This window comes from Bombus bifarius, unplaced genomic scaffold, assembly GCF_011952205.1.
Source record: "Bombus bifarius isolate JDL3187 unplaced genomic scaffold, Bbif_JDL3187 scf7180000008039, whole genome shotgun sequence".
NCBI classification, from domain to species: Eukaryota; Metazoa; Arthropoda; class Insecta; order Hymenoptera; family Apidae; genus Bombus; species Bombus bifarius.
Genome location: NW_022884409.1, coordinates 339832 through 360852, shown reverse-complemented (window position 1 = coordinate 360852; position 21021 = coordinate 339832). Strand labels below are relative to the sequence as shown.

The 21021-nt window shown below is 38.2% G+C and overlaps 5 protein-coding genes across 10 annotated transcripts in view; 3 read left to right on the top strand and 2 right to left on the bottom strand.

Annotated features, from left to right (window-relative positions):
* The first annotated feature begins 37 nt into the window (after nt 1–37).
* Nucleotides 38–2871, top strand: LOC117207640 (cysteine-rich DPF motif domain-containing protein 1). The gene is made up of 2 exons (XM_033448030.1): nt 38–310; nt 2438–2871. The coding sequence occupies exon 2, from the start codon at nt 2439–2441 to the stop codon at nt 2847–2849; it is 411 nt and encodes a 136-aa protein (XP_033303921.1). The 5' UTR covers nt 38–310; nt 2438; the 3' UTR covers nt 2850–2871.
* Nucleotides 904–2394, top strand: LOC117207638 (putative transferase CAF17 homolog, mitochondrial). The gene is made up of 2 exons (XM_033448028.1): nt 904–1063; nt 1169–2394. Exon 2 carries the CDS (start codon nt 1217–1219, stop codon nt 2312–2314), a length of 1098 nt encoding a protein of 365 aa, XP_033303919.1. The 5' UTR covers nt 904–1063; nt 1169–1216; the 3' UTR covers nt 2315–2394.
* LOC117207634 (RNA-binding protein 34-like) lies at nt 2843–5547 on the bottom strand. Of its 2 annotated transcripts, none has more exons than XM_033448018.1 (4): nt 5404–5547; nt 3754–5160; nt 3360–3667; nt 2843–3276 (listed from the first exon to the last, which is right to left on the bottom strand). In XM_033448018.1, exons 2-4 carry the CDS (start codon nt 5114–5116, stop codon nt 3079–3081), a joined length of 1869 nt encoding a protein of 622 aa, XP_033303909.1. In that variant the 5' UTR covers nt 5117–5160; nt 5404–5547; the 3' UTR covers nt 2843–3078. The 2 variants fall into 2 exon arrangements, with proteins under 2 accessions (XP_033303909.1, XP_033303910.1); XM_033448019.1 differs by having other exon boundaries at nt 5400–5526.
* Nucleotides 5548–6145: 598 nt separating this feature from the next.
* On the top strand, nt 6146–8892 carry LOC117207635 (tubulin--tyrosine ligase-like protein 12). Its single transcript, XM_033448020.1, has 2 exons — nt 6146–6449; nt 6559–8892. The coding sequence occupies exon 2, from the start codon at nt 6580–6582 to the stop codon at nt 8434–8436; it is 1857 nt and encodes a 618-aa protein (XP_033303911.1). The 5' UTR covers nt 6146–6449; nt 6559–6579; the 3' UTR covers nt 8437–8892.
* A 7327-nt stretch (nt 8893–16219) lies between these two features.
* Nucleotides 16220–21021, bottom strand: part of LOC117207582 — a 229818-nt gene continuing 225016 nt past the window's right edge. For all 5 annotated transcript variants that reach the window (XM_033447931.1, XM_033447929.1, XM_033447932.1 and 2 more), the window contains one exon: nt 16220–20964. In XM_033447931.1, the coding sequence (XP_033303822.1) occupies nt 20378–20964 (587 nt within the window). In that variant the 3' untranslated portion in view covers nt 16220–20377. The remainder of the gene's footprint in view (nt 20965–21021) is intronic.

Sequence of the window (21021 nt, the reverse complement as noted above, 5' to 3'; positions counted from 1 at the left end):
CAACGTCGCGCGGTAACCCGTCACACAACTCGGTTTCCTTTCCCTTCGCGTCTACAGACACACCGTGGCCTTACTGTTTCGTCGTTTTTCCTTTCCTATTTCATTGCCTTTGAGTTCTCGTCGTCCTTCTCGATCTTCTCGTGGATGGTGCTCGCGTTGACTCTCCCTTCCTTCTTCGCCGATACGTTGCCTTCTTCCACCACATCGATACACCGTAATCCAGAGAATCCTATGGATCTTTATCCAGATTTTGCATTTTCCAAATGCTGTATACCTAAAAGTACTTGCTCCAGTTCTCCCTTCGAATAAGGTAATTAATTTATCTTTTATGGTTGAAACAAGTTATGCATGTGATTCATTATGAGCTGTTGTACATACATACATACATACATATACGGTTACTTCGATACCAGATATAAGAAAGATTATAAAACGAACTTTTTAAACATATATTATACAGTGGTATTTTAAAATGCTTTAATATATTCAGCCCCTTATTTACTTTTGCCTAAATCTTGTAGCGTATACACAATATTGCTTTCAAATCTATAAAGTCTATTTTGATTGGATATGTATCAAGGCATAAAATAGACTTGGCATCTTATAGGATCTCGTATCGTGTGTGCTCTGAAATACCGACTTCAGAAAAATCGGAGTGTTTCTGTACTGTCTCTGCAATTTGCTATAGTAAATATAGAAATTATATTTAGTCAATCGGTGTAGTCATTAGCTACGAAAGAATCTTCGTTTTCTAAACTCCCGAAACAAAATTAAACAGGTAGTCAAAATCAGTAAATAATAATTAAAAATTTTGACCTTATGTTATCTGCAGAAATATCGTTCGATATTTCGTTCAATTGCTTCTGATAGCGCTAGTAGACAAGCAGTTTGTGTAGTCTGTGGTATACTGTAGAGTTCTTCTTTTACCTACTCATTTGATTTACCATACCAAATTACGAATCGAAGTCGTAAAGCAATCGAAATATCCAGAATAAATTTGGACAAAAGTTTTATAACGGCATATTTACAGAGAGGTTGTGTGAAATATCACAGAAATAAAAACGTAAGATTATCCATACTTTCCTCAGTAAAGATAAAAAATATAATTTAAGGTTAGAATGTGATAAACAATATTATATTAGCGAGTGAATTTTTCTCTTTCGTGAAGGTCAAATTTGTACAAAGTTTGGTCGTTGTTCTGGTGATATTTGGTACAATGATCATACACCTCAAAAAATTTATTTTGCCATTGTGCAAATTGAATAAACTTGGAAAGGTACAAAAGCAATTTATTAGATGCGATTCTTCAGAATCTTCACCTGGAATCTTAGAACAGCTAAAAAATAAGAGTATACTGCGGGTTAAAGGAAATGAAGCTTCAAGTTTCTTACAAGGATTAATTACAAATGATATGAAGCATTTTGAAGAAGGGGCAGCAAATTTATATGCATTATTTCTAAATGTCAAGGGTAGAGTAATGTATGATGTTATTATCTATAGAAGCCAAGAAAATAATGTATATTATATTGAATGTGACTCACAAGCTGTAGATTCATTACAGAGACATCTAAAAATGTTTCGTGTTAGAAAAAAAATTGATATAGATCATTTAGGAGATAATATAAATGTTTGGGCATTCTTTGATCCTACTCGATATATGAATAACAAATATAATGATAGTAATAAACAAAAACTTGAAGGTTTAATATTTCCATGTGGTACTCTTAATAATAAAGTAAGCAAGGTAGTTGATAATATTATGATATATGAGGATCCTAGACTTCCTGATCTAGGCATCAGAATTTTAGCAGAATCAACAATTGAAAGACAAAAGATAATAAGACATTTAAACTCAGATGCATTACATTCTACTAATGACTTCAATTACAAAACATTTCGATATAAACTTGGTGTTCCTGAAGGTGTAGAAGATTTACCACCAGGAAAACCTTTGCCACTAGAAGTAAATTGTGATTATTTGCATGGTGTTAGTTTTCATAAAGGTTGTTACATTGGTCAGGAACTTACAGCTCGTACTCATCATACTGGTGTTGTAAGAAAACGTTTAATGCCTCTATTATTTAGTGAAATTCCTAATAAATCTTTTTCGTATGATGATAAAATTATTAATGAGTCTGGCAATATAGTAGGTAAATTTAGAGGAATTGAAAATCAGTATGGATTAGGTTTAATGCGAATTATTGAATCTTTGAATGCTCAATCTCTTACTATATCAGATACTAAATTAAGAGTATCAAAACCTATTTGGTGGCCGCAGGAATTGCAGAAAGTTTCCATTAATAAAAAAGAATGAATGTTTTTAAGTTAAATACGAGTTAATGTTTATATATATATACTAAGTTGTAATCTATGGTTATAAAATAAATATATTGTCAGGAAAAATTATAGATTATTTTCCATCAATGTTACTTTATAGGATGGAATCTGTCGCTAGTACATCTACAGACGAAGCTCATTTTATCGGACACAATCAAGGTTTAACATCAGCAGTTCAAGACCCCAAAGAAATCATAAATGAAATATTTAGGTGCTCTTGTTGTTCATTAGAAGAACGATTTAATTTCAAGGGCATCAAAGCACCATTCGCGCGGCAATTAAGTTATCTAGAAGAATGTTATATTATGAAAGATCCTTTTAGTTTACCGAACAAAGGAGAAGTTTTAGTATTAGGAGCTGATTGTAATTTTTGCAAAAAACCTGTATGTTTAGAATGTAGTATATATTTCGGTAAACGGTTTTGTTTAAAATGCGCGTTATGTAATATACAAAATTTGCCATCACAACTACATTCCAAAGTAAAAAATTTAATGAAAGAAAGAGATTCATAAAAATATTTTATTAAACATTAAATACTTGTTTCTACTCTTTTACATTTGAGAAATACATACTGATAACAGTCTTAAAAATGCTAAATCTTTTTGATTACATGTTTTTTCTTACTTCACAATGATATGACAGGTTGCAATTTGTCATTATCGCTAGTATATAAGATATATGAATTAAAATTGAATTGTTACGAAAATGTTTAAGCTAACAGTATACTTTTTATGCCGCTATTTAATTTGATTTTTTCGGTTTAGCCATAAGTTTTTCAGCCAAAAGTTTCTTCTTTTTGTCAAACTTGTTTTTACTTTTCTTTTTGTTTACATCAGATTTTTGACCTTGAAAGTTATTTCCTTGTTGTGGGCTAGTTTCTTTTTTTTCTAGCTTTTGTTTTTTTGTTATTCTTTTTACAGCGTTTTCTTTATTACGAATCTGAAAAATGTAAATTAATATTTTATTAAATAGTAAAACTTAACAGATACATCAAATATTTCTTAAAGAATAATTTTACATACTGTTACTGATGCACCTGCAGTATTTTTCAATTTTTTATGTGAAAAATTGTGGTTATTTTCTGCAGAATATCTCTTTCCATATTTTCCTTTTGTTCTTTTATCTTGGTCAATATTTGGTTTTACTCTAATTTCTCTATTTAAAATTGTGGTGCCATCTAGTTCTAATGCTAATGCAACAGCATCTTCACTTTTAAAGTTAACATATCCAAATCCTTTGCCTACTCCAGTCTGATTGTCTCTAATTATTCTCACAGATTGTATTTCACCACATCGCTTAAAATGATTCCTAACTGAGTCATCATCAACATCTGAAAATTATAGCATTTTTATAATATCATAATATTAGTTAATCATGTAATTAATCTTTATTACTTTTATCCTGTATTATACTTACTAAAATGTAAATTTCCTATGAATACACTTTTTTTTGTTTCATATCTGTCATTTGATTTCATAGACATGTCTACTCTTATATAATTTCCTTCAAATTTTCTTCCATTTACGGACAAAGCTTTCTTAGTAGATTCTTCAGATTCAAATCTAATATATGCATAAACTGATTTCATTTTAGGGTGCAAATCATTTGTGATAGCTGCAACTCGTTTAGGTATATCGAGGGATTTTGATATTTTACCCCTTAAACGAATAGCATCAATCTTCCCAAATTGCTTAAATAACTTCTGTAACTGTTTCTTTGTTACATCTTTTGGGAGATTACCAACAAAAATTGTTCGTTCATTTTCTTTAAAGTCTCCTAAAGAGGAATCTTTATCTTGACGAGAGTTTAATGATCTGTTTCCTTCTACTTCTCCTTCTTCTTCATCTTCTTCATCACTTATATCATCATCTTCATCATCCTCAGTTGGTTGAACAAAATCATCATCATCATTATCATCCTCAATAGTAGTGTCAGCCACCAGTGTTTTTAGAAGACTTGATCCTTCATTCTTAAATTTTTCATCTTCATCAATTGTATCATCAGTTTCGTTACTCTCGTCAAAATCATCAAAGTCTTCGTCATCTTCATCCTCAGAAAGACTATCTCCCAGAAGTACCTTTAGAGAACCCACAGAAGATCCATCAGTCTTGCCTCCATTCTCAGATTCTGTATCTTCTGTATCATCCTCTTCTTCCTCTTCTTCATCATCCTCATCATCGTCGTAATCATCATCATCATCAACCTCATCATCACTATCCTCAGTCATAGAATCATCCTTGTCTTCATTGGAAACAATGCTGTCATTTGATCTTACTCCATCAAACATTTTTACACCTTTCTTTACTTGTACTTTTTTGTCCTCCTCATAATCTTCATCATCTTCATCACTATCATCTGCTAGACTGGCACCAAGGATATCTGGTAAGATTTTTTCCTCTTCACTTTTATTACCATCAGATGATTCACTCTCATCAGTACTTTCAATTATGCTATCCTGTAATACAATTCCTTCATTGATAGAATCATTCTCTTTGACCTCCCCAAAATTTTTATTTTTTTTTTGTTTCTTTAAAAATTCTTGCAGATTTTCAACATCTTTCTTTCTCAGTCCTTTATTTTCTTCTGGAGATTTCTGAGGTGTATTATTTTTCATATTGTTACTATTTGACTTCTTTGATCCATTAATTAATGGAACTTTTCCAGTTGGTATTTGTTTAAATTTTTTATTTTTATTTTTTTGTATAAATCCATCCTTTGGTACATTCAGTAAGTGTTTGGAAGTTAAATTTTTACCTTCCTTTGGTTGTGATTTAACCATTTTTGTCAAAAAACCTTATGTCGTCGTTTAAAACAACAGCTATCCTGTTATAGATAGAAGAAATAATTAATCTTACACGCACATATTGTCCTTATTCTGTTTCAAACAATTTAAATTTTTTAAGATCATTGATTCATTTAGGTACGTTATGTAGTACGTTATTTAGTACGTTATATAGTAGTTCAATCAAAGATAGGTTAATACGGAAAGTTAATAATTAAATCATAGCCATTAATAGAATTAATTATTATTAATATACTTAATAAGAAATAATACTAAATACTCACTACGGTTATATGTATACAAATCAGGCCGCCAAAGAAAAACTCACTTCTCAATACGCCGGCTCAGAGTGAACACACTTTAAGCGCCAACAGGAAGAACGAAATCAGCCATTAATATTCTATATACCTCATTTTTGAATGTCAACGTATTAACGAAAAACAAAATTCTCTATATCTTACTTTAAATGCAATTTCCCTATGAATCCAATAACCAATTGCAATCTTACATTCATAATTTTTAACGGAAACATTAGACAATTGCACAAAAATCGGGTCCCAAGTTTTGCAAGTATGCAGGTGTAGAAACAATTGTATTCTACATAGCCACAAGCTTTGGTAGACCTTAACACGCTAAACCTTTAACTCAAAAATCAAAATTTTTTATTTTTGATTTATGATCAATGGAACTTTTGTGAACACATTTGTTACATTTTTCTGATTGAAATGACACTAAACACAACGTATGTAATTTGGAGAATATTTGCTTACTTACTAAATGATAGTTAAATACATATGAATAAGTAAATGTAATTCAAATTATATCGTGTTTGGTCTCATTTTAATCAGAAAGATGTCACAAATACGTTGGTGAAAGATTAATTTTAAAAAGGCCAAAAATAAAAATGTTTCTCTTTTAAATTAGTATCTAAATATATTATTTCAGCGATATTTGACAATGAATTATGTTACACTATTCGATCGCGGCGAGCTGCAAAGATTCGTGGTAAACTCTGGGTGTAAAAACAGTGGGGTTTGCGACGGTACAATCTTTGTGCGCTCTTTTTGTTCAATTATCGAATGTTTCTGTATATTCGAAGTTGTTACGAAAAGTAAACGATTCAATTAAAAAATAAATGCAAATATTTTATACTAAAATATGATTAGAGACACCATTGGAATCATAACATTTACACATATGTAAATATTGTTTCAATGTGAAAGGAGAGGTTATGTTGTACAGTATTTTCGTGATTTTGTAAGATTCAGAATTTATATAAATATTCGCTTCAAAAATTAATATATCTATAGTTATCGATAGGAAGATTTAGGTAAATTTTCATTGACATTGTATCCTTCTGTAATAATTTTTATAGAACTAGGTTAATTTGTCCAGATATAAAGTGTCAGAATCATGTGGCTGCATTTTCCATGTTTCAGATTATATTTGAGTTGTATACAATGGACGGAGTAGGATTATTTAATACTTTTCTTCAAACGCACCAACCTCAATTAGAATCTTCTGGGGTGCCAAGAATATATTGGCACATTTTATTTAAAAAACTTCAGTACCAGGTATTTGATTCAGGTCTAATGTTTCAATTAATGAGGATTGATTACGATACTGATAAGAAGGGTGCAAAGGATCCTATTTGGAAGCTCTTTGTTTGTCATAAGGAAGGCATTGCTGTTAAGGATCCAAACAATATTTATTTGATAGATCATGCATGGACATATGATGTTAACAATGCAAGGCAAAATTTATCAACTATTCCAGATCTATTAGATCGTATGTGTTCCTTAATGGGTTTTGACACAGATGCAGAGGAAGAGGAAAAGGTAGAATTTGTATTAAATGAAATGTGGAGGTACAATCAATCTTTTGCTATAAATAGTGGTTCCATAGAGGATAGAATGCCAGTTTGGTATATTATGGATGAAGTAGGATCAGCAATAAATCATAGTGATAACCCCAACTTTAGAACAGTGCCTTTCTTGCATTTACCAGATGGTGTTACTTATACACTTTTGTTTCCTATAAAAGATGTTGATTACGACGAAGAAGTTACAAGAAATTTTATAGAAGGGCAAACAAGAGACCAAAGGAAACAGAAAGCGTTATTGTTACCTTGGATAGAAATATCATTTATCGAAGAAAGCTTCTTGCAAATTGAACCAGATGAACAATACTTTTTGGCAGGTCGTATTCATGAAAGTCTACCAGAAAATGTGGATTCTAAATCTCCTGAAAGAGCTAAAGGTACGAAATTAAAAGTTTTTTCAGAATATACATATGTAAATGAATATCTAAATGACCCTGCATTTGAAATTGTGGCCGATGAAAACCAGGCAGATATTTTATGGTACACCTCACATTTCAAAGACTATAAAAGGTTAAGCACACAATCACCATACGTTTTTGTAAACCAATTTCCATTTGAAAATGTTCTAACTGTTAAAGATTTATTGTCGATTATATGTAGAAGAAAAGCAGGTGAAAAGTGCTTCAATCCCATTACACTCGAAACTTATCCAACTTGGTTACCAACTACATACAACCTAAATGTAGAATTAGTGCAATTTGTTGCATACTTTGAACGGAGGAAATTAATGAATTTAGATAATCATTGGATTTGTAAACCTTGGAATCTAGCTAGAGGATTAGATACACACGTTACGAAAAATTTGTTCCATATATTACGATTGCCTAGCACAGGTCCGAAGATAGCGCAAAAATATATTACAAATCCCGTTTTGTACGACAGACCGGAAATCGGAAAAGTTAAGTTCGACATACGATACGTAGTAATGCTCAAATGTGTACAACCTCTACAAGTGTTCGTCTACAAAAATTTCTTCTTAAGATTTGCGAATAAGGAATTCGCTTTAAATAATTTCGACGTGTACGAACAACATTTCACAGTTATGAATTATTCAGGAGACATACCACTTTGTCACATAAAGTGCGCGGACTTTATCTTGGAATGGGAGAGGCAGTACCCCGACTTTTCATGGAAGGAATGTGTCGAGCCAAAAATTTTGCACATGTTTAGAGAGATTTTCGAGGCTGCAGTCGCGATGAAACCACCGAAAGGAATTGCGGAAAGCCCACAAAGTAGGGCTATATACGCGATCGATTTGATCCTCGAATGGAAAGAAGATACGATACAGCCTATGTTATTGGAGATTAACTTTGCACCTGACTGTAAACGAGCATGCGAATATTATCCAAATTTTTACAACGACATATTCAAATGCCTGTTCTTGAATTTTGATAATGCGGAACTATTTCACGATTTGTGCCTACAGCAGGATTAAATTCTTTATACATAAATCGAAATACAGTTGCCTAAGTGCATGCTCGAATTATAAATATCAAGAAACTATTAACGATCCTTTTTGTGGTCAGCATCGTGGCCAAACACATTTATTTATTCAAAGCAGGAGAGTTCCGTGTTTCGTATGCGATAATGAGCTGAAGTAGATCCAGTAAATCTGCATATGCGAACGTTAAGGGTATATTTGCTCCGTAAATAATTTGCAGCTCCCATAACTTGACGCTATAACGGGAAGACTATTGTAGTACCTAATGGAATAATAAACGAGAGAGCAATTGGAACAGTTTCACGACTGTCCACTTTGGTCATCGCGTATCCACGAGTGCGTGATTAATGCAGAAAGATACTCATAACGATAATGCCAAATTTTTAGCGATATCATTTTTCCCGTGAAAATACAATGAATACGTAATAAAGGTCGATATATTGAAGCATACGCAGTCGATCTTAATTATTTCTTCGATCATCCATCTGTGATTATTTGTTTAATATTTTATGTTGAATTTTTCAATTACTCCAGATGTACTAAATATAGAATCAAACTTCCAGAAAAAAAAATTGCATCGGATCTATAAATTCAGCCAGCGCTTGTATTTTCCTCGGTTATTTTCGTCGCTCTATTTCCTACTGTGTACATTTATTTTTACATAGCTGCAGCCTTTTTATCGTGTTATTTTATGCTGTCGACGTGACGACACGATTTTATCGTTTACCTTCGGATTTCAAATGGTAGCCAGAAAGTTGACTGCTACCTGCTGTGTTTGCCTATACTTTTTATGCAAATTATTTTGTTTTCAATCGACGATTATCAGTAGATTTTTATTGAGTACGACGAGTTTTATACCGGCGTATATTTTTACGTACGTATATTAATCCGCAGTTTCGTCTCGCGTGCGACGACATAATCAACCGCAACGATTATTTCTTTATTTCATTCTGCGGCGTTAGTAGTCGAATCACGTTTTACTGACAATCGTTTCGTGATAACAATGAGCTTACGCCATGGTATTTTGTTAATTATCGTTCCGTTCGTTATTTGGTTATTTCGAAACGAGATTTGCGGTGCCTGTACTCAATTGAAAAAGCTTTGTCTCCGAACTTTCTAGTACAAAGCTCGCCCCGTGCAATTATACAAACGTATCAACGCTCGAATTTAATGTTGTTACGCACTCGGATAACGTAGAGCTATTTTACTTACGGTATTTCGTTTGATACGATTCAGCGGATATTAAATTATAATTACTTTATAAAGAAAATGTATTTCGAGACGGAAAATCGATGTAAAACAGCGCTCAGAGAATATTATGGTTCAGTCAGGCTATACATAATGTAGCCCATAGATCTGGAATAGCTACATAACTTTTAATACCAGTGAGCAAAGTTTAAAAAAAGGTAGCGATGGTTAAAGAAATAATTATATAACATCTTCTGTGAACACTTTTCAGCAAATGCAACAATAAGCACAATAAGCTGATCAGTGTCTACTAATCGCGGTCGATCGTACAAAATAATTTACGCTTTAATGCTTCGTAGGATTTACTTTCTTTTTTTTTTCGTAATTTTAAAAAGCCGACACGTCATTCAAAGCAAAGCCAAGGTAAAAAAGCAAAGAATCCCACGGCTTGAACGCTATGTCGTGATCCTTCTTCTTGTTCTTTTTTTCCATCGGACCGATTATATTTCACCCTCCACTGGGCGTCCTCCCTCCAGTGAGGACTAGTGCGTGCGGCTCCAGGTAGTCGGCTCCGTTCTATCGTACCTTGCATTCCCGAATGTTACGTCTGCGGGGTAGTCGCACCACTTACATACGTCTGTGAACTATGGCTATACCTATATTCGTTTCCGTGAATTACGTATTGCATAGGTTGGAAAAGTGGCCAAGTAGTGGCCACCTTCTTCTACTGAAACTCATAGCGGGCTTCTCCGACGTCGGCGTTGCTGGTAATCATGGCAATTAAGCAAATGAGTTCTGCGTATAGGGACGTCGATAACGAGGGCGTCACGTAGTTCGGGAGGTACAGAGTGGTTTCGCGACCGTGTCCAATTCAACCCTCGCGAGTCTTTCTCTTTCCGTTTCCTACACTCGTACGTTCGCCGCGCGTTACTTCGTCGACATCTTTTCCTTTTGTTTTTGTCGTAACGACAGACTGACCGACGCCGTTGATCTGGTGGTTGATACCCCTGTTTCACCCCTCTGTCCTTACACTATTCGTCAACGAGATTGATATCGAGAAGTTGAAACGACCGTTGCGTCGGCCCTTTTATTTCCAGCGGGTACATCGGCCTGTTATTTCTCTCGTTGCGAGTGTCGATTCGCCTCTTTCGACCGGCAATTTCGTGTTTCTTGCCGCGCAATTCACCGGGTAATTTGGTAATTTGGTTTCGACCCTTCTCGCCCGGTCGAAGAAGAATTTGGTCGGTTAGCGGTGCGGCTGGTATAATTATTCGAGAATGAGCTCGAAGGCTTTCTGCTCGGACGAAAAGAATACGCTTAATCGCGGACGCGAAGAACGCGAGTAATTTTCCATTTTACTTAATGTCTTTTCAACTTTCAGCCTGATAGTCGTCTAAAAATAGTTGGCCACCACAAAATTAGTTCGAGATCTTCGAGGCTGCCGGTGCAACAGGCAACGGCGTTCTTTTCCAGATTGCACGGATGTAGATAGAAGAGGCGAAACACGAAAAACCGCCAGTGAAAATGTAACAATAAACAAGTACACGTAATTAGAGAAGCACACGAATTTCCCAGCGCGATAAATATCATTGGTTTGCGCGGTGCAGCGAAGTTGCGCTCATTAAAAGTGGTCTATGTTGTTACGAGGGATTCGACAATGCTCGTTTCTTTGCAGGCGGATTCTGGTGGCGACGTGGGGGTCATGCAGCCCCGACTCTATATTGGTGGGTTGGATTTTATGTCTTGAGGAACGTGGTGCCAGTGGCCCGCGTTTATCGATGCACGACGTGCTGAAATCCTCGTTTATTGTTAATTAATGCGTTTAATTGTTATTTCATGCGGAATAAGTATGACGCATACAGTCCATTACGGGCAAGTTTGTCCAGAGGAAATTGCGGAACAACTCCATAAAAAGTATCTCTCGCCAACTCGTTTGGCGAACACGCCGCTCTGAGATGACTTTTTTATCACCTTCGTACCGCATCGTTGAGAACGCCCATCGCGCGATCCTTTCGTTTTTGAAGATGTAAATTTTCTTGCTGGCTAATGCTCGAAGAAACGCGTTACCTAACTGCTCGGTTCGCGAACGAACACCGAAAGTTCGGCTTGCAAACTCGTGCTCGTATTTGCCGAAAGCCAGGCTAGAGATCATCGTGCTCTGTTAATTTTTTAACGCTCATGTTTGATTTATATCTGAAGCGAACCGACGTATCCCCATCGATTGAAACTTTTATAGTATTTCGAGATGTACATCGTATTATTTCTGGTATCATTCGAAGGGAAGGGACGTCGATTGTACAACGTGGTTGTAAATTTTTAAAAAGAGCCATCTAGAAAAGAAGGAACGGAGCTGCGTGTTATCCAACCACGGAATATAAAACAAGCCGCACGGCGTACCTTTCTTCGTGGATGTCGTGTCCGGCCATTCGACCCTGCATAAATTTTCGTCAAACCAATTTCTTCCGACTGTTCTCTCTTGAGAGAAACATTTCTTTAAAACGTCGCTGCCTTACCTCGTGTTACGTGCACAATTCGATACCAATCCCATACAGGCCAGAAGACGACGAATACGAATTTTATATCGTTAAATTATTATGTATTATCTCGTCGTTGTATTTTTTATTACTCTAAAAGGGCTTGTACCATACTCGTCAACATTTAATTCGATTTCATCTAGTTTATTTCACGAATGCGATTCTTGCATTTAATCGTAATTAATTTAAACGACGCGTCTTTAAGCAAAATGTTGTACATGTAAGGGACAATTTAGAAAGACGCCGTTTTGGACACATTAGTCTCCCTTCATCCGGAAAATAAGCGGGTAGTTACACATGCACGATGCGTGATTTACAATGTCAGGCATCTTTAAAAGATGGAGTTCTCTCTCCTTAATCCGACACGCGTTATTGCACCTAAGGAGGAAGTACGTATCTTCCAGCGTTCCTCCTTCGTTCGTTCCTTCGTATCCCTACTGGTAGGTCTTCAACCGCATATATCCTCTCGGTTCTCGAGGCTCCTGTGGGGAACAGGCTTCATTACGCTCCCATAAATCACGGCCAATGTACCTTATACGGATCGTACCACCGGTAGGCATCGCACTATTATTAATTATCATCTCCGCGCGATATCAATAAAAACAAGGGTCTGTGCGCTAGAAGAGTCTCGTTTGAGAGGAAAACAGCGAAGTGTGATGAAAGCCGTGTCGACGTATATCACAATATTTTATCCACGGAATTCTACATTCAAATAGTTTCACTCGTGATCGATAGAATTATCGTGTTCTCAGTTTTTACGTTAACTGTCAACGATCTGAAAGGACATTTATTTCGGTGAACGTGATGCGAATTTATCTCGCGTACGGAATTTAGCGAAATAATACTCGCCCCTGAACGGTTTTATCAACGAGAGGACGCGAACTGGACTTCTTTATTTCGCAGGAAATTCTCATTAAATCAATCAATCGATTCGATCGGTTGGCGAATTACGTTGACGAATATTTGTCGGTGTGCATAAATCAGCGGTGCGTTTGACCGTGCACACATTCTTTGTTGCTTCGTCACTTTGACAAAGGGGTTTACATCGGTGAGTGCGATCTGAAAGCACGTGTAGGCCGGTCGCGATCAAAATATCATTATTTCCGTTTTACACCCTTCGAAACTCGATAATGCTTTCCCGTAATTGACTCGCCTCAATGAATGACCGCGGCATAGGTACTATCGTCATTGTGGGTAATGACAGGATTAAAACAACGTTCGGACCAATCCGGCCGGCATTTAATTATTAGCGGTGCCTCCCACCCACGTGACATCGGCCCCCGTTGCCAGACATATATTCAGAATACAGCATTTTATTGACCAACCGGACAATCGAAGCGCATATTTACACATACGAGCGACGTGGTTCGCGTGAGCTTCCCTCTCGATCTATAATTGGAATTTAAAACGTTCCGAAATCCGGGGATTAAACCACGCTTGCACCGCGTTTCATCCAAGTTCCCCCTGCTTGTTGATGCTTCTTCTCCCTGAATCTGGTTATATAAACGCCAGTGGTTGTGTCGCGTGCTATACATTTGCTCTTTGATTCGTTTAAAGCGATGGATCGGCGAGACTCGCCTTTCAAAATCGTCGAACGAGAACGAACGCCAAGTTTCTCGTATCAAACGAAACTTCTCTTTCGTTGATTAAAGATTTCAGTTGTCTTTCAGGATCTCCGGGAAATTCGGTTACATTAAGGCGAATCACATTCTTACGCGAACAAGGATAACGTAGTCTGCGTTTTCGTGTCCGTGGCGCGGCCCAGAAGTGATTATCGCGAGGAAGTGTACGAAAGCATCATTACACCGGTGGTTACATTATGTGAGGCACTTGAAACGGCCAGAACCGCAAGGTGGTCTGTAAGCATCTGCATTCGTCAGTTTCCTTTTCAGCTAGCTCCTTAGTACGCGAGAAAGCCGCTCTAAAGGGTCGCTACTACTCGGCCATTGCGCAATTAGCGTCACCGTTGGCTTTTCTTTTTTCGTACTTGCTCCAGCGAGTCCATCTCGGTCCGCTCTTTACTCACACGGTCAACACGCGGAGATGCGCGCATTCACTGGATATATACACACGTAGAGAAGGAAGGCCGCGTGTTAATTGCGGGTCAACCCTCGTTTGTCCTACGCTGGACCGATGTCTCTAATCTTCCAAGCAGGAAAAACGAAAATACGAAAGACAAAACTAGGCCACGGTGACCGAACGTTTTTAAAGACGTAGAACCCTTGCATACGAAAATTTGTTCTAGCGCGACACCCCAATCCGCGCCTGGAGAAGCTTTCGTCCCTGAAAGCCTGCAAAGATACGCTTCAACCGGAGATTTCCCTCTCCGTGTTTTTCTTTTTGCCCTCTCTTCTTCCTCTCGGAGAATCGCGACCACTTAATTTCATCTCCGCTCCCCATCCCGATGGTAATATTTTTCTTTTCTGCCCTTCTTCGTGTCTATCTTACATCGTATCTTTCCAACCTTCCATTCCAGCTTATTTTCGATTCTTCCTCCGTCAACGACTGTTAACAACATCTCCCGCGAATCCTCGCGTTCGTTTTCTTAAAGAAATTATTTCCGCTTTGTTGAAACGGTTGGTGGAATTGTTTTTAGATCTTTTATATTTACTCGTACAAAGTACCAAGAATTGACCAAGGGGTAAATTTTATCAAGAGAAGAAAATTCTACTTGTAAACGAAGGGAATAAAACGGAACATCGAGGAAACAAAATTTCCACGCTGTTTGTATTCGATATCAGACTCGAAGAGTTTACCGTGTTTAATTTATATAGAAACGTTTCTCAACGAACTACCAACTATTTAATTAAAGAGCAGCTTAGGATAGAACAAAGCGCTCTGGTGTCGTTGGCAAAATTTAATTTAAGCCGAGAAATATCGCGAAGTTATGATTAATCCAAGCGTTGAAAGAAGAAAACAAGGTTTTATGTACAAGTACGTTCACGCTGTTTCGCCATCGCGTCTGATTTTCATTAATATCGATCATCGCGACTGCTCAGTCATGCGGTTCTTGTTTGCATCCAGCTGGCCGTTTCTCGCACCTTCAGCCCTGGACGTTTCATTTTCCGAAGCTCCGCGAGATTTCCCGTCATCCGTTGTCTTAAGGAACGATAATTAATTTCTTTCGCTCTTACCTTAATTAATAATGTTTCATTGCTTCAAAGTTGATGGCAAGAAATCTCAATGAAAATTCACGGCGAATTCATTCCCTTTAGAGCTCCTTAAGCGCTTCTTTCTTCAGGCAAATCTCCGCCAAGATTTTTCTCCCACTCGAGAAGCCATTTTCTCTTTTTACATAAAAAACAATATTATTCCCCTGGAACACCGAGGTTTTCTAAAAAGCTTCTGCAAGCAACGAGAATCGTTTCGATACTACTATAATTATTCTGTCCCGTTTGTCGCGATCGCGCGTACACCGACAAACGTTGGGAATTGGGGTGCATCCGCAACTAATTAGCTTCATTTTCGTCGCAATCGTATCTCCTCTTCGACTGTTTTTGAAGAGAAAGAGGGGAGAAAGAGTGGGGGGGGGGAGGATGATATGTAGAAACGTATATCTAATTAGATCGCAGTGAATCTTTTTTCCGATGAAAAATCACTCCGCAGCTTTCACTCGTACGCGAAATTTTCGCTCTAGCATTCGACGATTTCGAAACTCGATCTCGAAGCCGATAACAATATAATTTTGATTGGATTTTCGGTCGCGTGGTTCTCGGCCGAACGTGGAATTTTCTATGGTAAATGCGTCGAGAATGATGAAAAGTTTATACCGTGACAAATGATTTCTCAATGAAATTTACATTCACGCTAACCGATGCATGCTTAATGGAAAATATGCGCGCAAAATTGAACTTACGATCGAGTTATCTCTGCCATTCAGTGTTACTGTACATTACTTACGCGCGTTTGTTTCCGCCGATCGATTAGTATTTAAATATCAGCACCAGGTGTTTCTTACACCTATGTTCAACGATCATTCAATGAAATTATTCGATACGATATTTCGTTCGAGCGACGTCTTACAAAGGATAGGGTGAAATCACATAGACATGGAGTGAAATTGAATAGTAAATCGTTTATTAGTACGAAGGTGTGATAGTGTTTCGAGTTAGCCTTGGCCGACATTCGTGATTAGAGTGAACCTGTGATACCATAAGGTGAACGAGTGTGATAGAGTTTTTTTTTTCTTTCTTAAGTGATGTAAGAGATAGATGTTAGAGCTAGTTACCCTGTTCTGCGAGCTGGTGTTCTCCCCATCGATCGGGCCGATTTCGCGTGCTCTTTTACACGATCACGTCACGATTCACCGACTTTCGTGTCTCATCTGCTCTCCCTTCGGACGATCGATCTCTCGCCCTTTTCTATTCACCCGCCGATTCACCCCTCCGAGCTTCCTCCTCGTCGTTAAATTGCAAGGCGGCACGATGGAAAAGGAGAACGTCCGTGCAAGCTAACTTTCAAGAGTGCTACTTGTTATCTTTCGAGGTACTCTAGTGCCTATGATTTTTTTTTCTCTGTCTTCTTCTTCCGTTCTGCCTATATCGCTAAATCGCAGCTAAAATTAGCGAGATTGAAGGGGAGGAACGTGACACCTCCGTTCTCCCGTTCGAACGTAACAATAAATTAATAATCTCGCGACTTGTATACGCGTTCAAAAAGGGAAAGTGCTCTTCCGCTCTTTCGTTCGTTCAGCTCCCTTCTTTCTTAGATATCTATAAGTACTTCCGCTTTTCTTAGTTCTCGCGTACTAGCTGGCCGGTCAACGAAATTTTCGGAAGGGACGAAAAAACGAAAGAGCGAAGTCAAACTACCCCAGTCTTCACTTTTTCTCATGGTCGCGTTACGCAACAGCGATAATAATGCCAATAATAATAATAATAATAATAATAATAATAATAATAATAATAATAATAATAATAATAATAATCGATACGTTCTACACGCTCTTTGTTAATGTCAATACAACAACATTTTCGACTGCGACAAAGTACTTGGTAGCGAATATAGAATTGCAGGGCGGGATAAAACGGCATATCCCTGTCTCGTTAAATAAGAACAATGATAATAAATTAGGTTTCGTCGTACCTACTGTACACGCGCGTGTATATATACTTATATACTGTATATATAAAAAACGGTCTTGAAAAACGTTTGACTAACATGGACGTAAAATCGTACAAAAAGCGTTTGTGTCCTTCTTCTAGTTGTGTGGTGCGCGCCCATTTTTTCCTTTCACGCGAGTTTCCACGTCGAGAACCGATCAAACGTGACTCGTCGTTTCGCGTTTCTTTCCTTCTTTCTTCCTTTCTCTTTTCCCCTGACTCTCTCTCTTTTGCACTCTTTGATTGTACGCATCTTTGATCGTACGTGACTGGTCGCGCGCTTTCGTCCCTCGCGATAAGTACGTGTAACACCACCTACAGTTCACCTTTATTTTCGCCCGTGAACTCGTTCCCTCTCGCGTATCCCTGCTGCTCTCGCGGATCGATATCGTGCAGCGTTTTTCGCGGTTTTGACATCGCGTGGAAAAGAGGGACGGCCGAATACCACCGAATATCAGGTGATTAGAATTTTAAATTTCCTGTTGTTGTTGCGCCAGATTCAAATGGAGATTAATGCACGGAGAAACGAGAATCACGAAAAGTATAGTGGTTGCAAAGTATGCTAGGTGGTTAGTGGTTATACAATCTTACAGAATAGACAAGGGAAGATAGATTTCGAGAGTGCAAAGGTAGTCGAGAGGGTAGCTTTCTCCCCGGGCGAACGTGTCCAATAGCGTGCTCGCTAAGCACACACCTCATTTCCCGGCTTGTACATATAAAATTATATTTACAACAGAGTGATCTTTTCTTTTCTTTTTCTTTTTCTTTTTTGTCGTGAGGTATTCGCCCTACATGCATCTAAAGAGTGTACAGTATCAAGAAGCAGAAGGGAGATTGGCGAGAATCTAAAAGAATCGCTTGCTTCCGCCATTGTTTCATCTCGTTCTTTCTCTCTTTGCTCTCGCATTTTGCCGGCTCACTCTTATGTCACCTCGTACTCGTGCAACTTGTCCTCGGCAATATACGACGCACTCCTCGTTATAAATAATTTAAAAATTATATATTTTTATATATTAAATCGATTCTCTCTGCGATCTTCGTTCTTCTTCTTCGATATTTTGCTCGCCGTTCGCCCACACATACACGTCACACACGCACGCACACGCGAGAAAGTTTGATAACGATATGATACAGCTATGCTACACCGGACTCATCCGGACGCTTCTCTCTTTTATTTTCTCTCTCCATCCCCCTTTGCTTCTCGCATATAGTATTTACACGGGGTCATTCGCGAATAGTTTATTCGTTTGTCTTACACCTATAGTATGTATACCTATGCTTGTTTCTCTGTATATATGCATATGTACCAGCGTGTGCCTGTACAGCTTAATACACTGTTCCTTGGTTATCCGTCTCACCTTGGTCTGTCTCTCTGTCAGCGTGATCGAGGTGCATCGCGAGTGGAAAATCGTGCGACTACCGGCAGTTAAGAGCCTCGATTCTGATATACGCGTGTATAATGTAGAAGACGCGCGAACGAACGTTAATAAGAAATTACAAAGGGAAAAATAATCGTTTCTTATGACGGGCAAAGAGCAAAAGGAGATCAAGTCTAAGGAGAATATTATTAACGTAGCTCGACGCGTGTTCTTTCGTTCCTTCCGCGAGCGCGCTTCCTCAAATACGATTTCGGTTTCACGAAAAGAATCCTTTTACATCTATATGCAAAAGACGACCGGCTACCACAGTTTGATCCGTCGTAGAAGAATACATCGCGACACACGACGAACCGTTGTCTCTGGGCTTGCAGATTATCTTTCGTCGCGGGATTCGGCTTTGAGAATGTAGGACGAGCTAGAAAGGGCTTGTGCAGAAGGAACACTATATATTCTCTTTGCAGAAGCATCAAGGCTTCCGCGAAACCCACCTCTCGTTCTTTCTTCCTATTTCTCTTTCTTTTTCTTCCCAATGGTCCTTCTGATCGAGTACGCGTCGCGACCTCGTACAGGCATTGCGAAAGTAGGTGCTCCCTTTGATCGTCCGAGTTCAAAAAGCCCACGCGTTCCTGCGTTTCACACTGTCCGGTGTACGACTTATAACCGTAACTTGGTAATTGACGAAGGAAAATTGCAACTCGATTAAGTGTACGCTTAAATGTTTAACGTTACTCTGGTGAATCTACTGTAGTGTGCGTGTATGGCTACGACACTCGTTACGAGTCTTTTGTTTCTCTCTAAGTGCGCGTTTGAAAGTGTTGGTTAGATGCTATTTTACAATCTGATGCGATGTTATGTGTGTGGAGGTGCCCGCGTGGGACGAATTATACTACTAACGCGTCGTATCAAATTAGTCGTATGAAACCAGTTGTGGCTGATCCCTTTAATCGGGGGCAGTGTTCGCGGTATTATATATATCGATATTGCGGTTCGGCAGTAAATCGGATCATTCGCCTCGTTTCTTTCCTTCGATTCTAATTTGTAGAATCGTCTGACGCTGAAAAAGAAGATGGTAGTCGCACGTCTCGCACGAAATTCGTCAATGTTAAAAGTCATCTCTACTTTCGTATAAATTACAAACTAGAAGGCTAAAAAGTCGAAGTTACTTAGTAGCTTTGGTACCAGCCTGAGTCTCATTACATTACAAATAATTTGTTAAATAGTCTTACTAAATCACTAAGAGATCACTGTTTCCGTTAATGTTCTGTTTCCTATAATATGATCGTCGCGTTTATATAGTCTCCTGCTATTGCTCTGCTGATATCTCCTCCGTGTTGTTCGAAAGTTCTTCCATGTACTTTCAAAAATCAAAGGACAGACCAACAATAGACCAAAAATATTAAAGTACTCCCTAGGATATTCAACGATACGTTTCTTAAAATATTAAAATACTTCCTATATATCACGCGTAACAACGAGAAAAGAAAAAAAAAGATGACACGCCGTCTCGTGTATGAAAAATAAAATACTCTCGTTCGTAGTAAAAACAACAAAAAGAAAAAAACAATCTACAAAATAAATACGCGAAAGAAAACACAAGGTCACTACCTTTTAGAGAAGTGTTACAAGCATGTTTCGATCGGACGATCGAACTACCATCTAAGTTTCCTTTTTTTTTGTCTCTACTTTTTCTTCTTCGCAGACTTCTTCCTCTTTGCCTTTCGTTTCACGTACATTAAGACACGATGTAGTCCGCGGAATGATGGGAATGATGAGAATTTCGATGCTTGTCCTTCCTATGATTCGTCCTTGAATTACTGCTGCGCGTGCCGGTAGTTCCGGTGGTACCGGAAGTATGATGACTGTAACCACTGTCGCTACCGAAACTACTGTCCGGTTGACCTTGGTACAGCCTACCGGAAGATATCTGGTTGGTGTCGCGTGCCGCATAGTACACCGGCTGCGTGTACTTATCGTCGTTATACAGACGGTCTGTGGGTTGCGAGTAGGTGTCCGAGTATTCGCCACCTACTTGCGTGTATACGGCAGCGGTGTCCTGGTTTTGTAGTCCGTAATACTCGGCCCCGTATTGCGCCGAGTACTTGTACTTGTCGTTTGACTTGCGAGACCTCTCCTTGTTGCTTCTGCTTTGGCTCGAATAATGATGGAGAGGGCCGAGCACCGGCACACTCTCGTACGGATTCTCCTCAACCCTGAGGGCCTGCGTCGCTGGCATCGGTGGCACGAAATATGGTAACCTGTGGGCCACCGATGGGACGGACTGTTGTCGTTGATTGCTATTCGATCGGTTGCCAGCTACACCTGAAATTATTTGCAAACGTTAGCTGCGTCTCTGAAGCCTGTACTCAAGTAATATAC

What these genes read in the sequence shown, in the direction of transcription:
- LOC117207638 (XM_033448028.1), top strand. Translation starts at nt 1,217, where the DNA reads ATGATCATACACCTCAAAAAATTTATTTTGCCATTGTGCAAATTGAAT.
- LOC117207634 (XM_033448018.1), bottom strand. Translation starts at nt 5,116, where the DNA reads ATGGTTAAATCACAACCAAAGGAAGGTAAAAATTTAACTTCCAAACAC. An exon ending in CATAGGAAATTTACATTTTA is followed by an intron (nt 3,668 to 3,753) that starts GTAAGTATAATA and finishes TATAATTTTCAG; the next exon opens with ATGTTGATGATGACTCAGTT. An exon ending in CTGCAGGTGCATCAGTAACA is followed by an intron (nt 3,277 to 3,359) that starts GTATGTAAAATT and finishes TACATTTTTCAG; the next exon opens with ATTCGTAATAAAGAAAACGC.
- LOC117207640 (XM_033448030.1), top strand. Translation starts at nt 2,439, where the DNA reads ATGGAATCTGTCGCTAGTACATCTACAGACGAAGCTCATTTTATCGGA.
- LOC117207635 (XM_033448020.1), top strand. Translation starts at nt 6,580, where the DNA reads ATGGACGGAGTAGGATTATTTAATACTTTTCTTCAAACGCACCAACCT.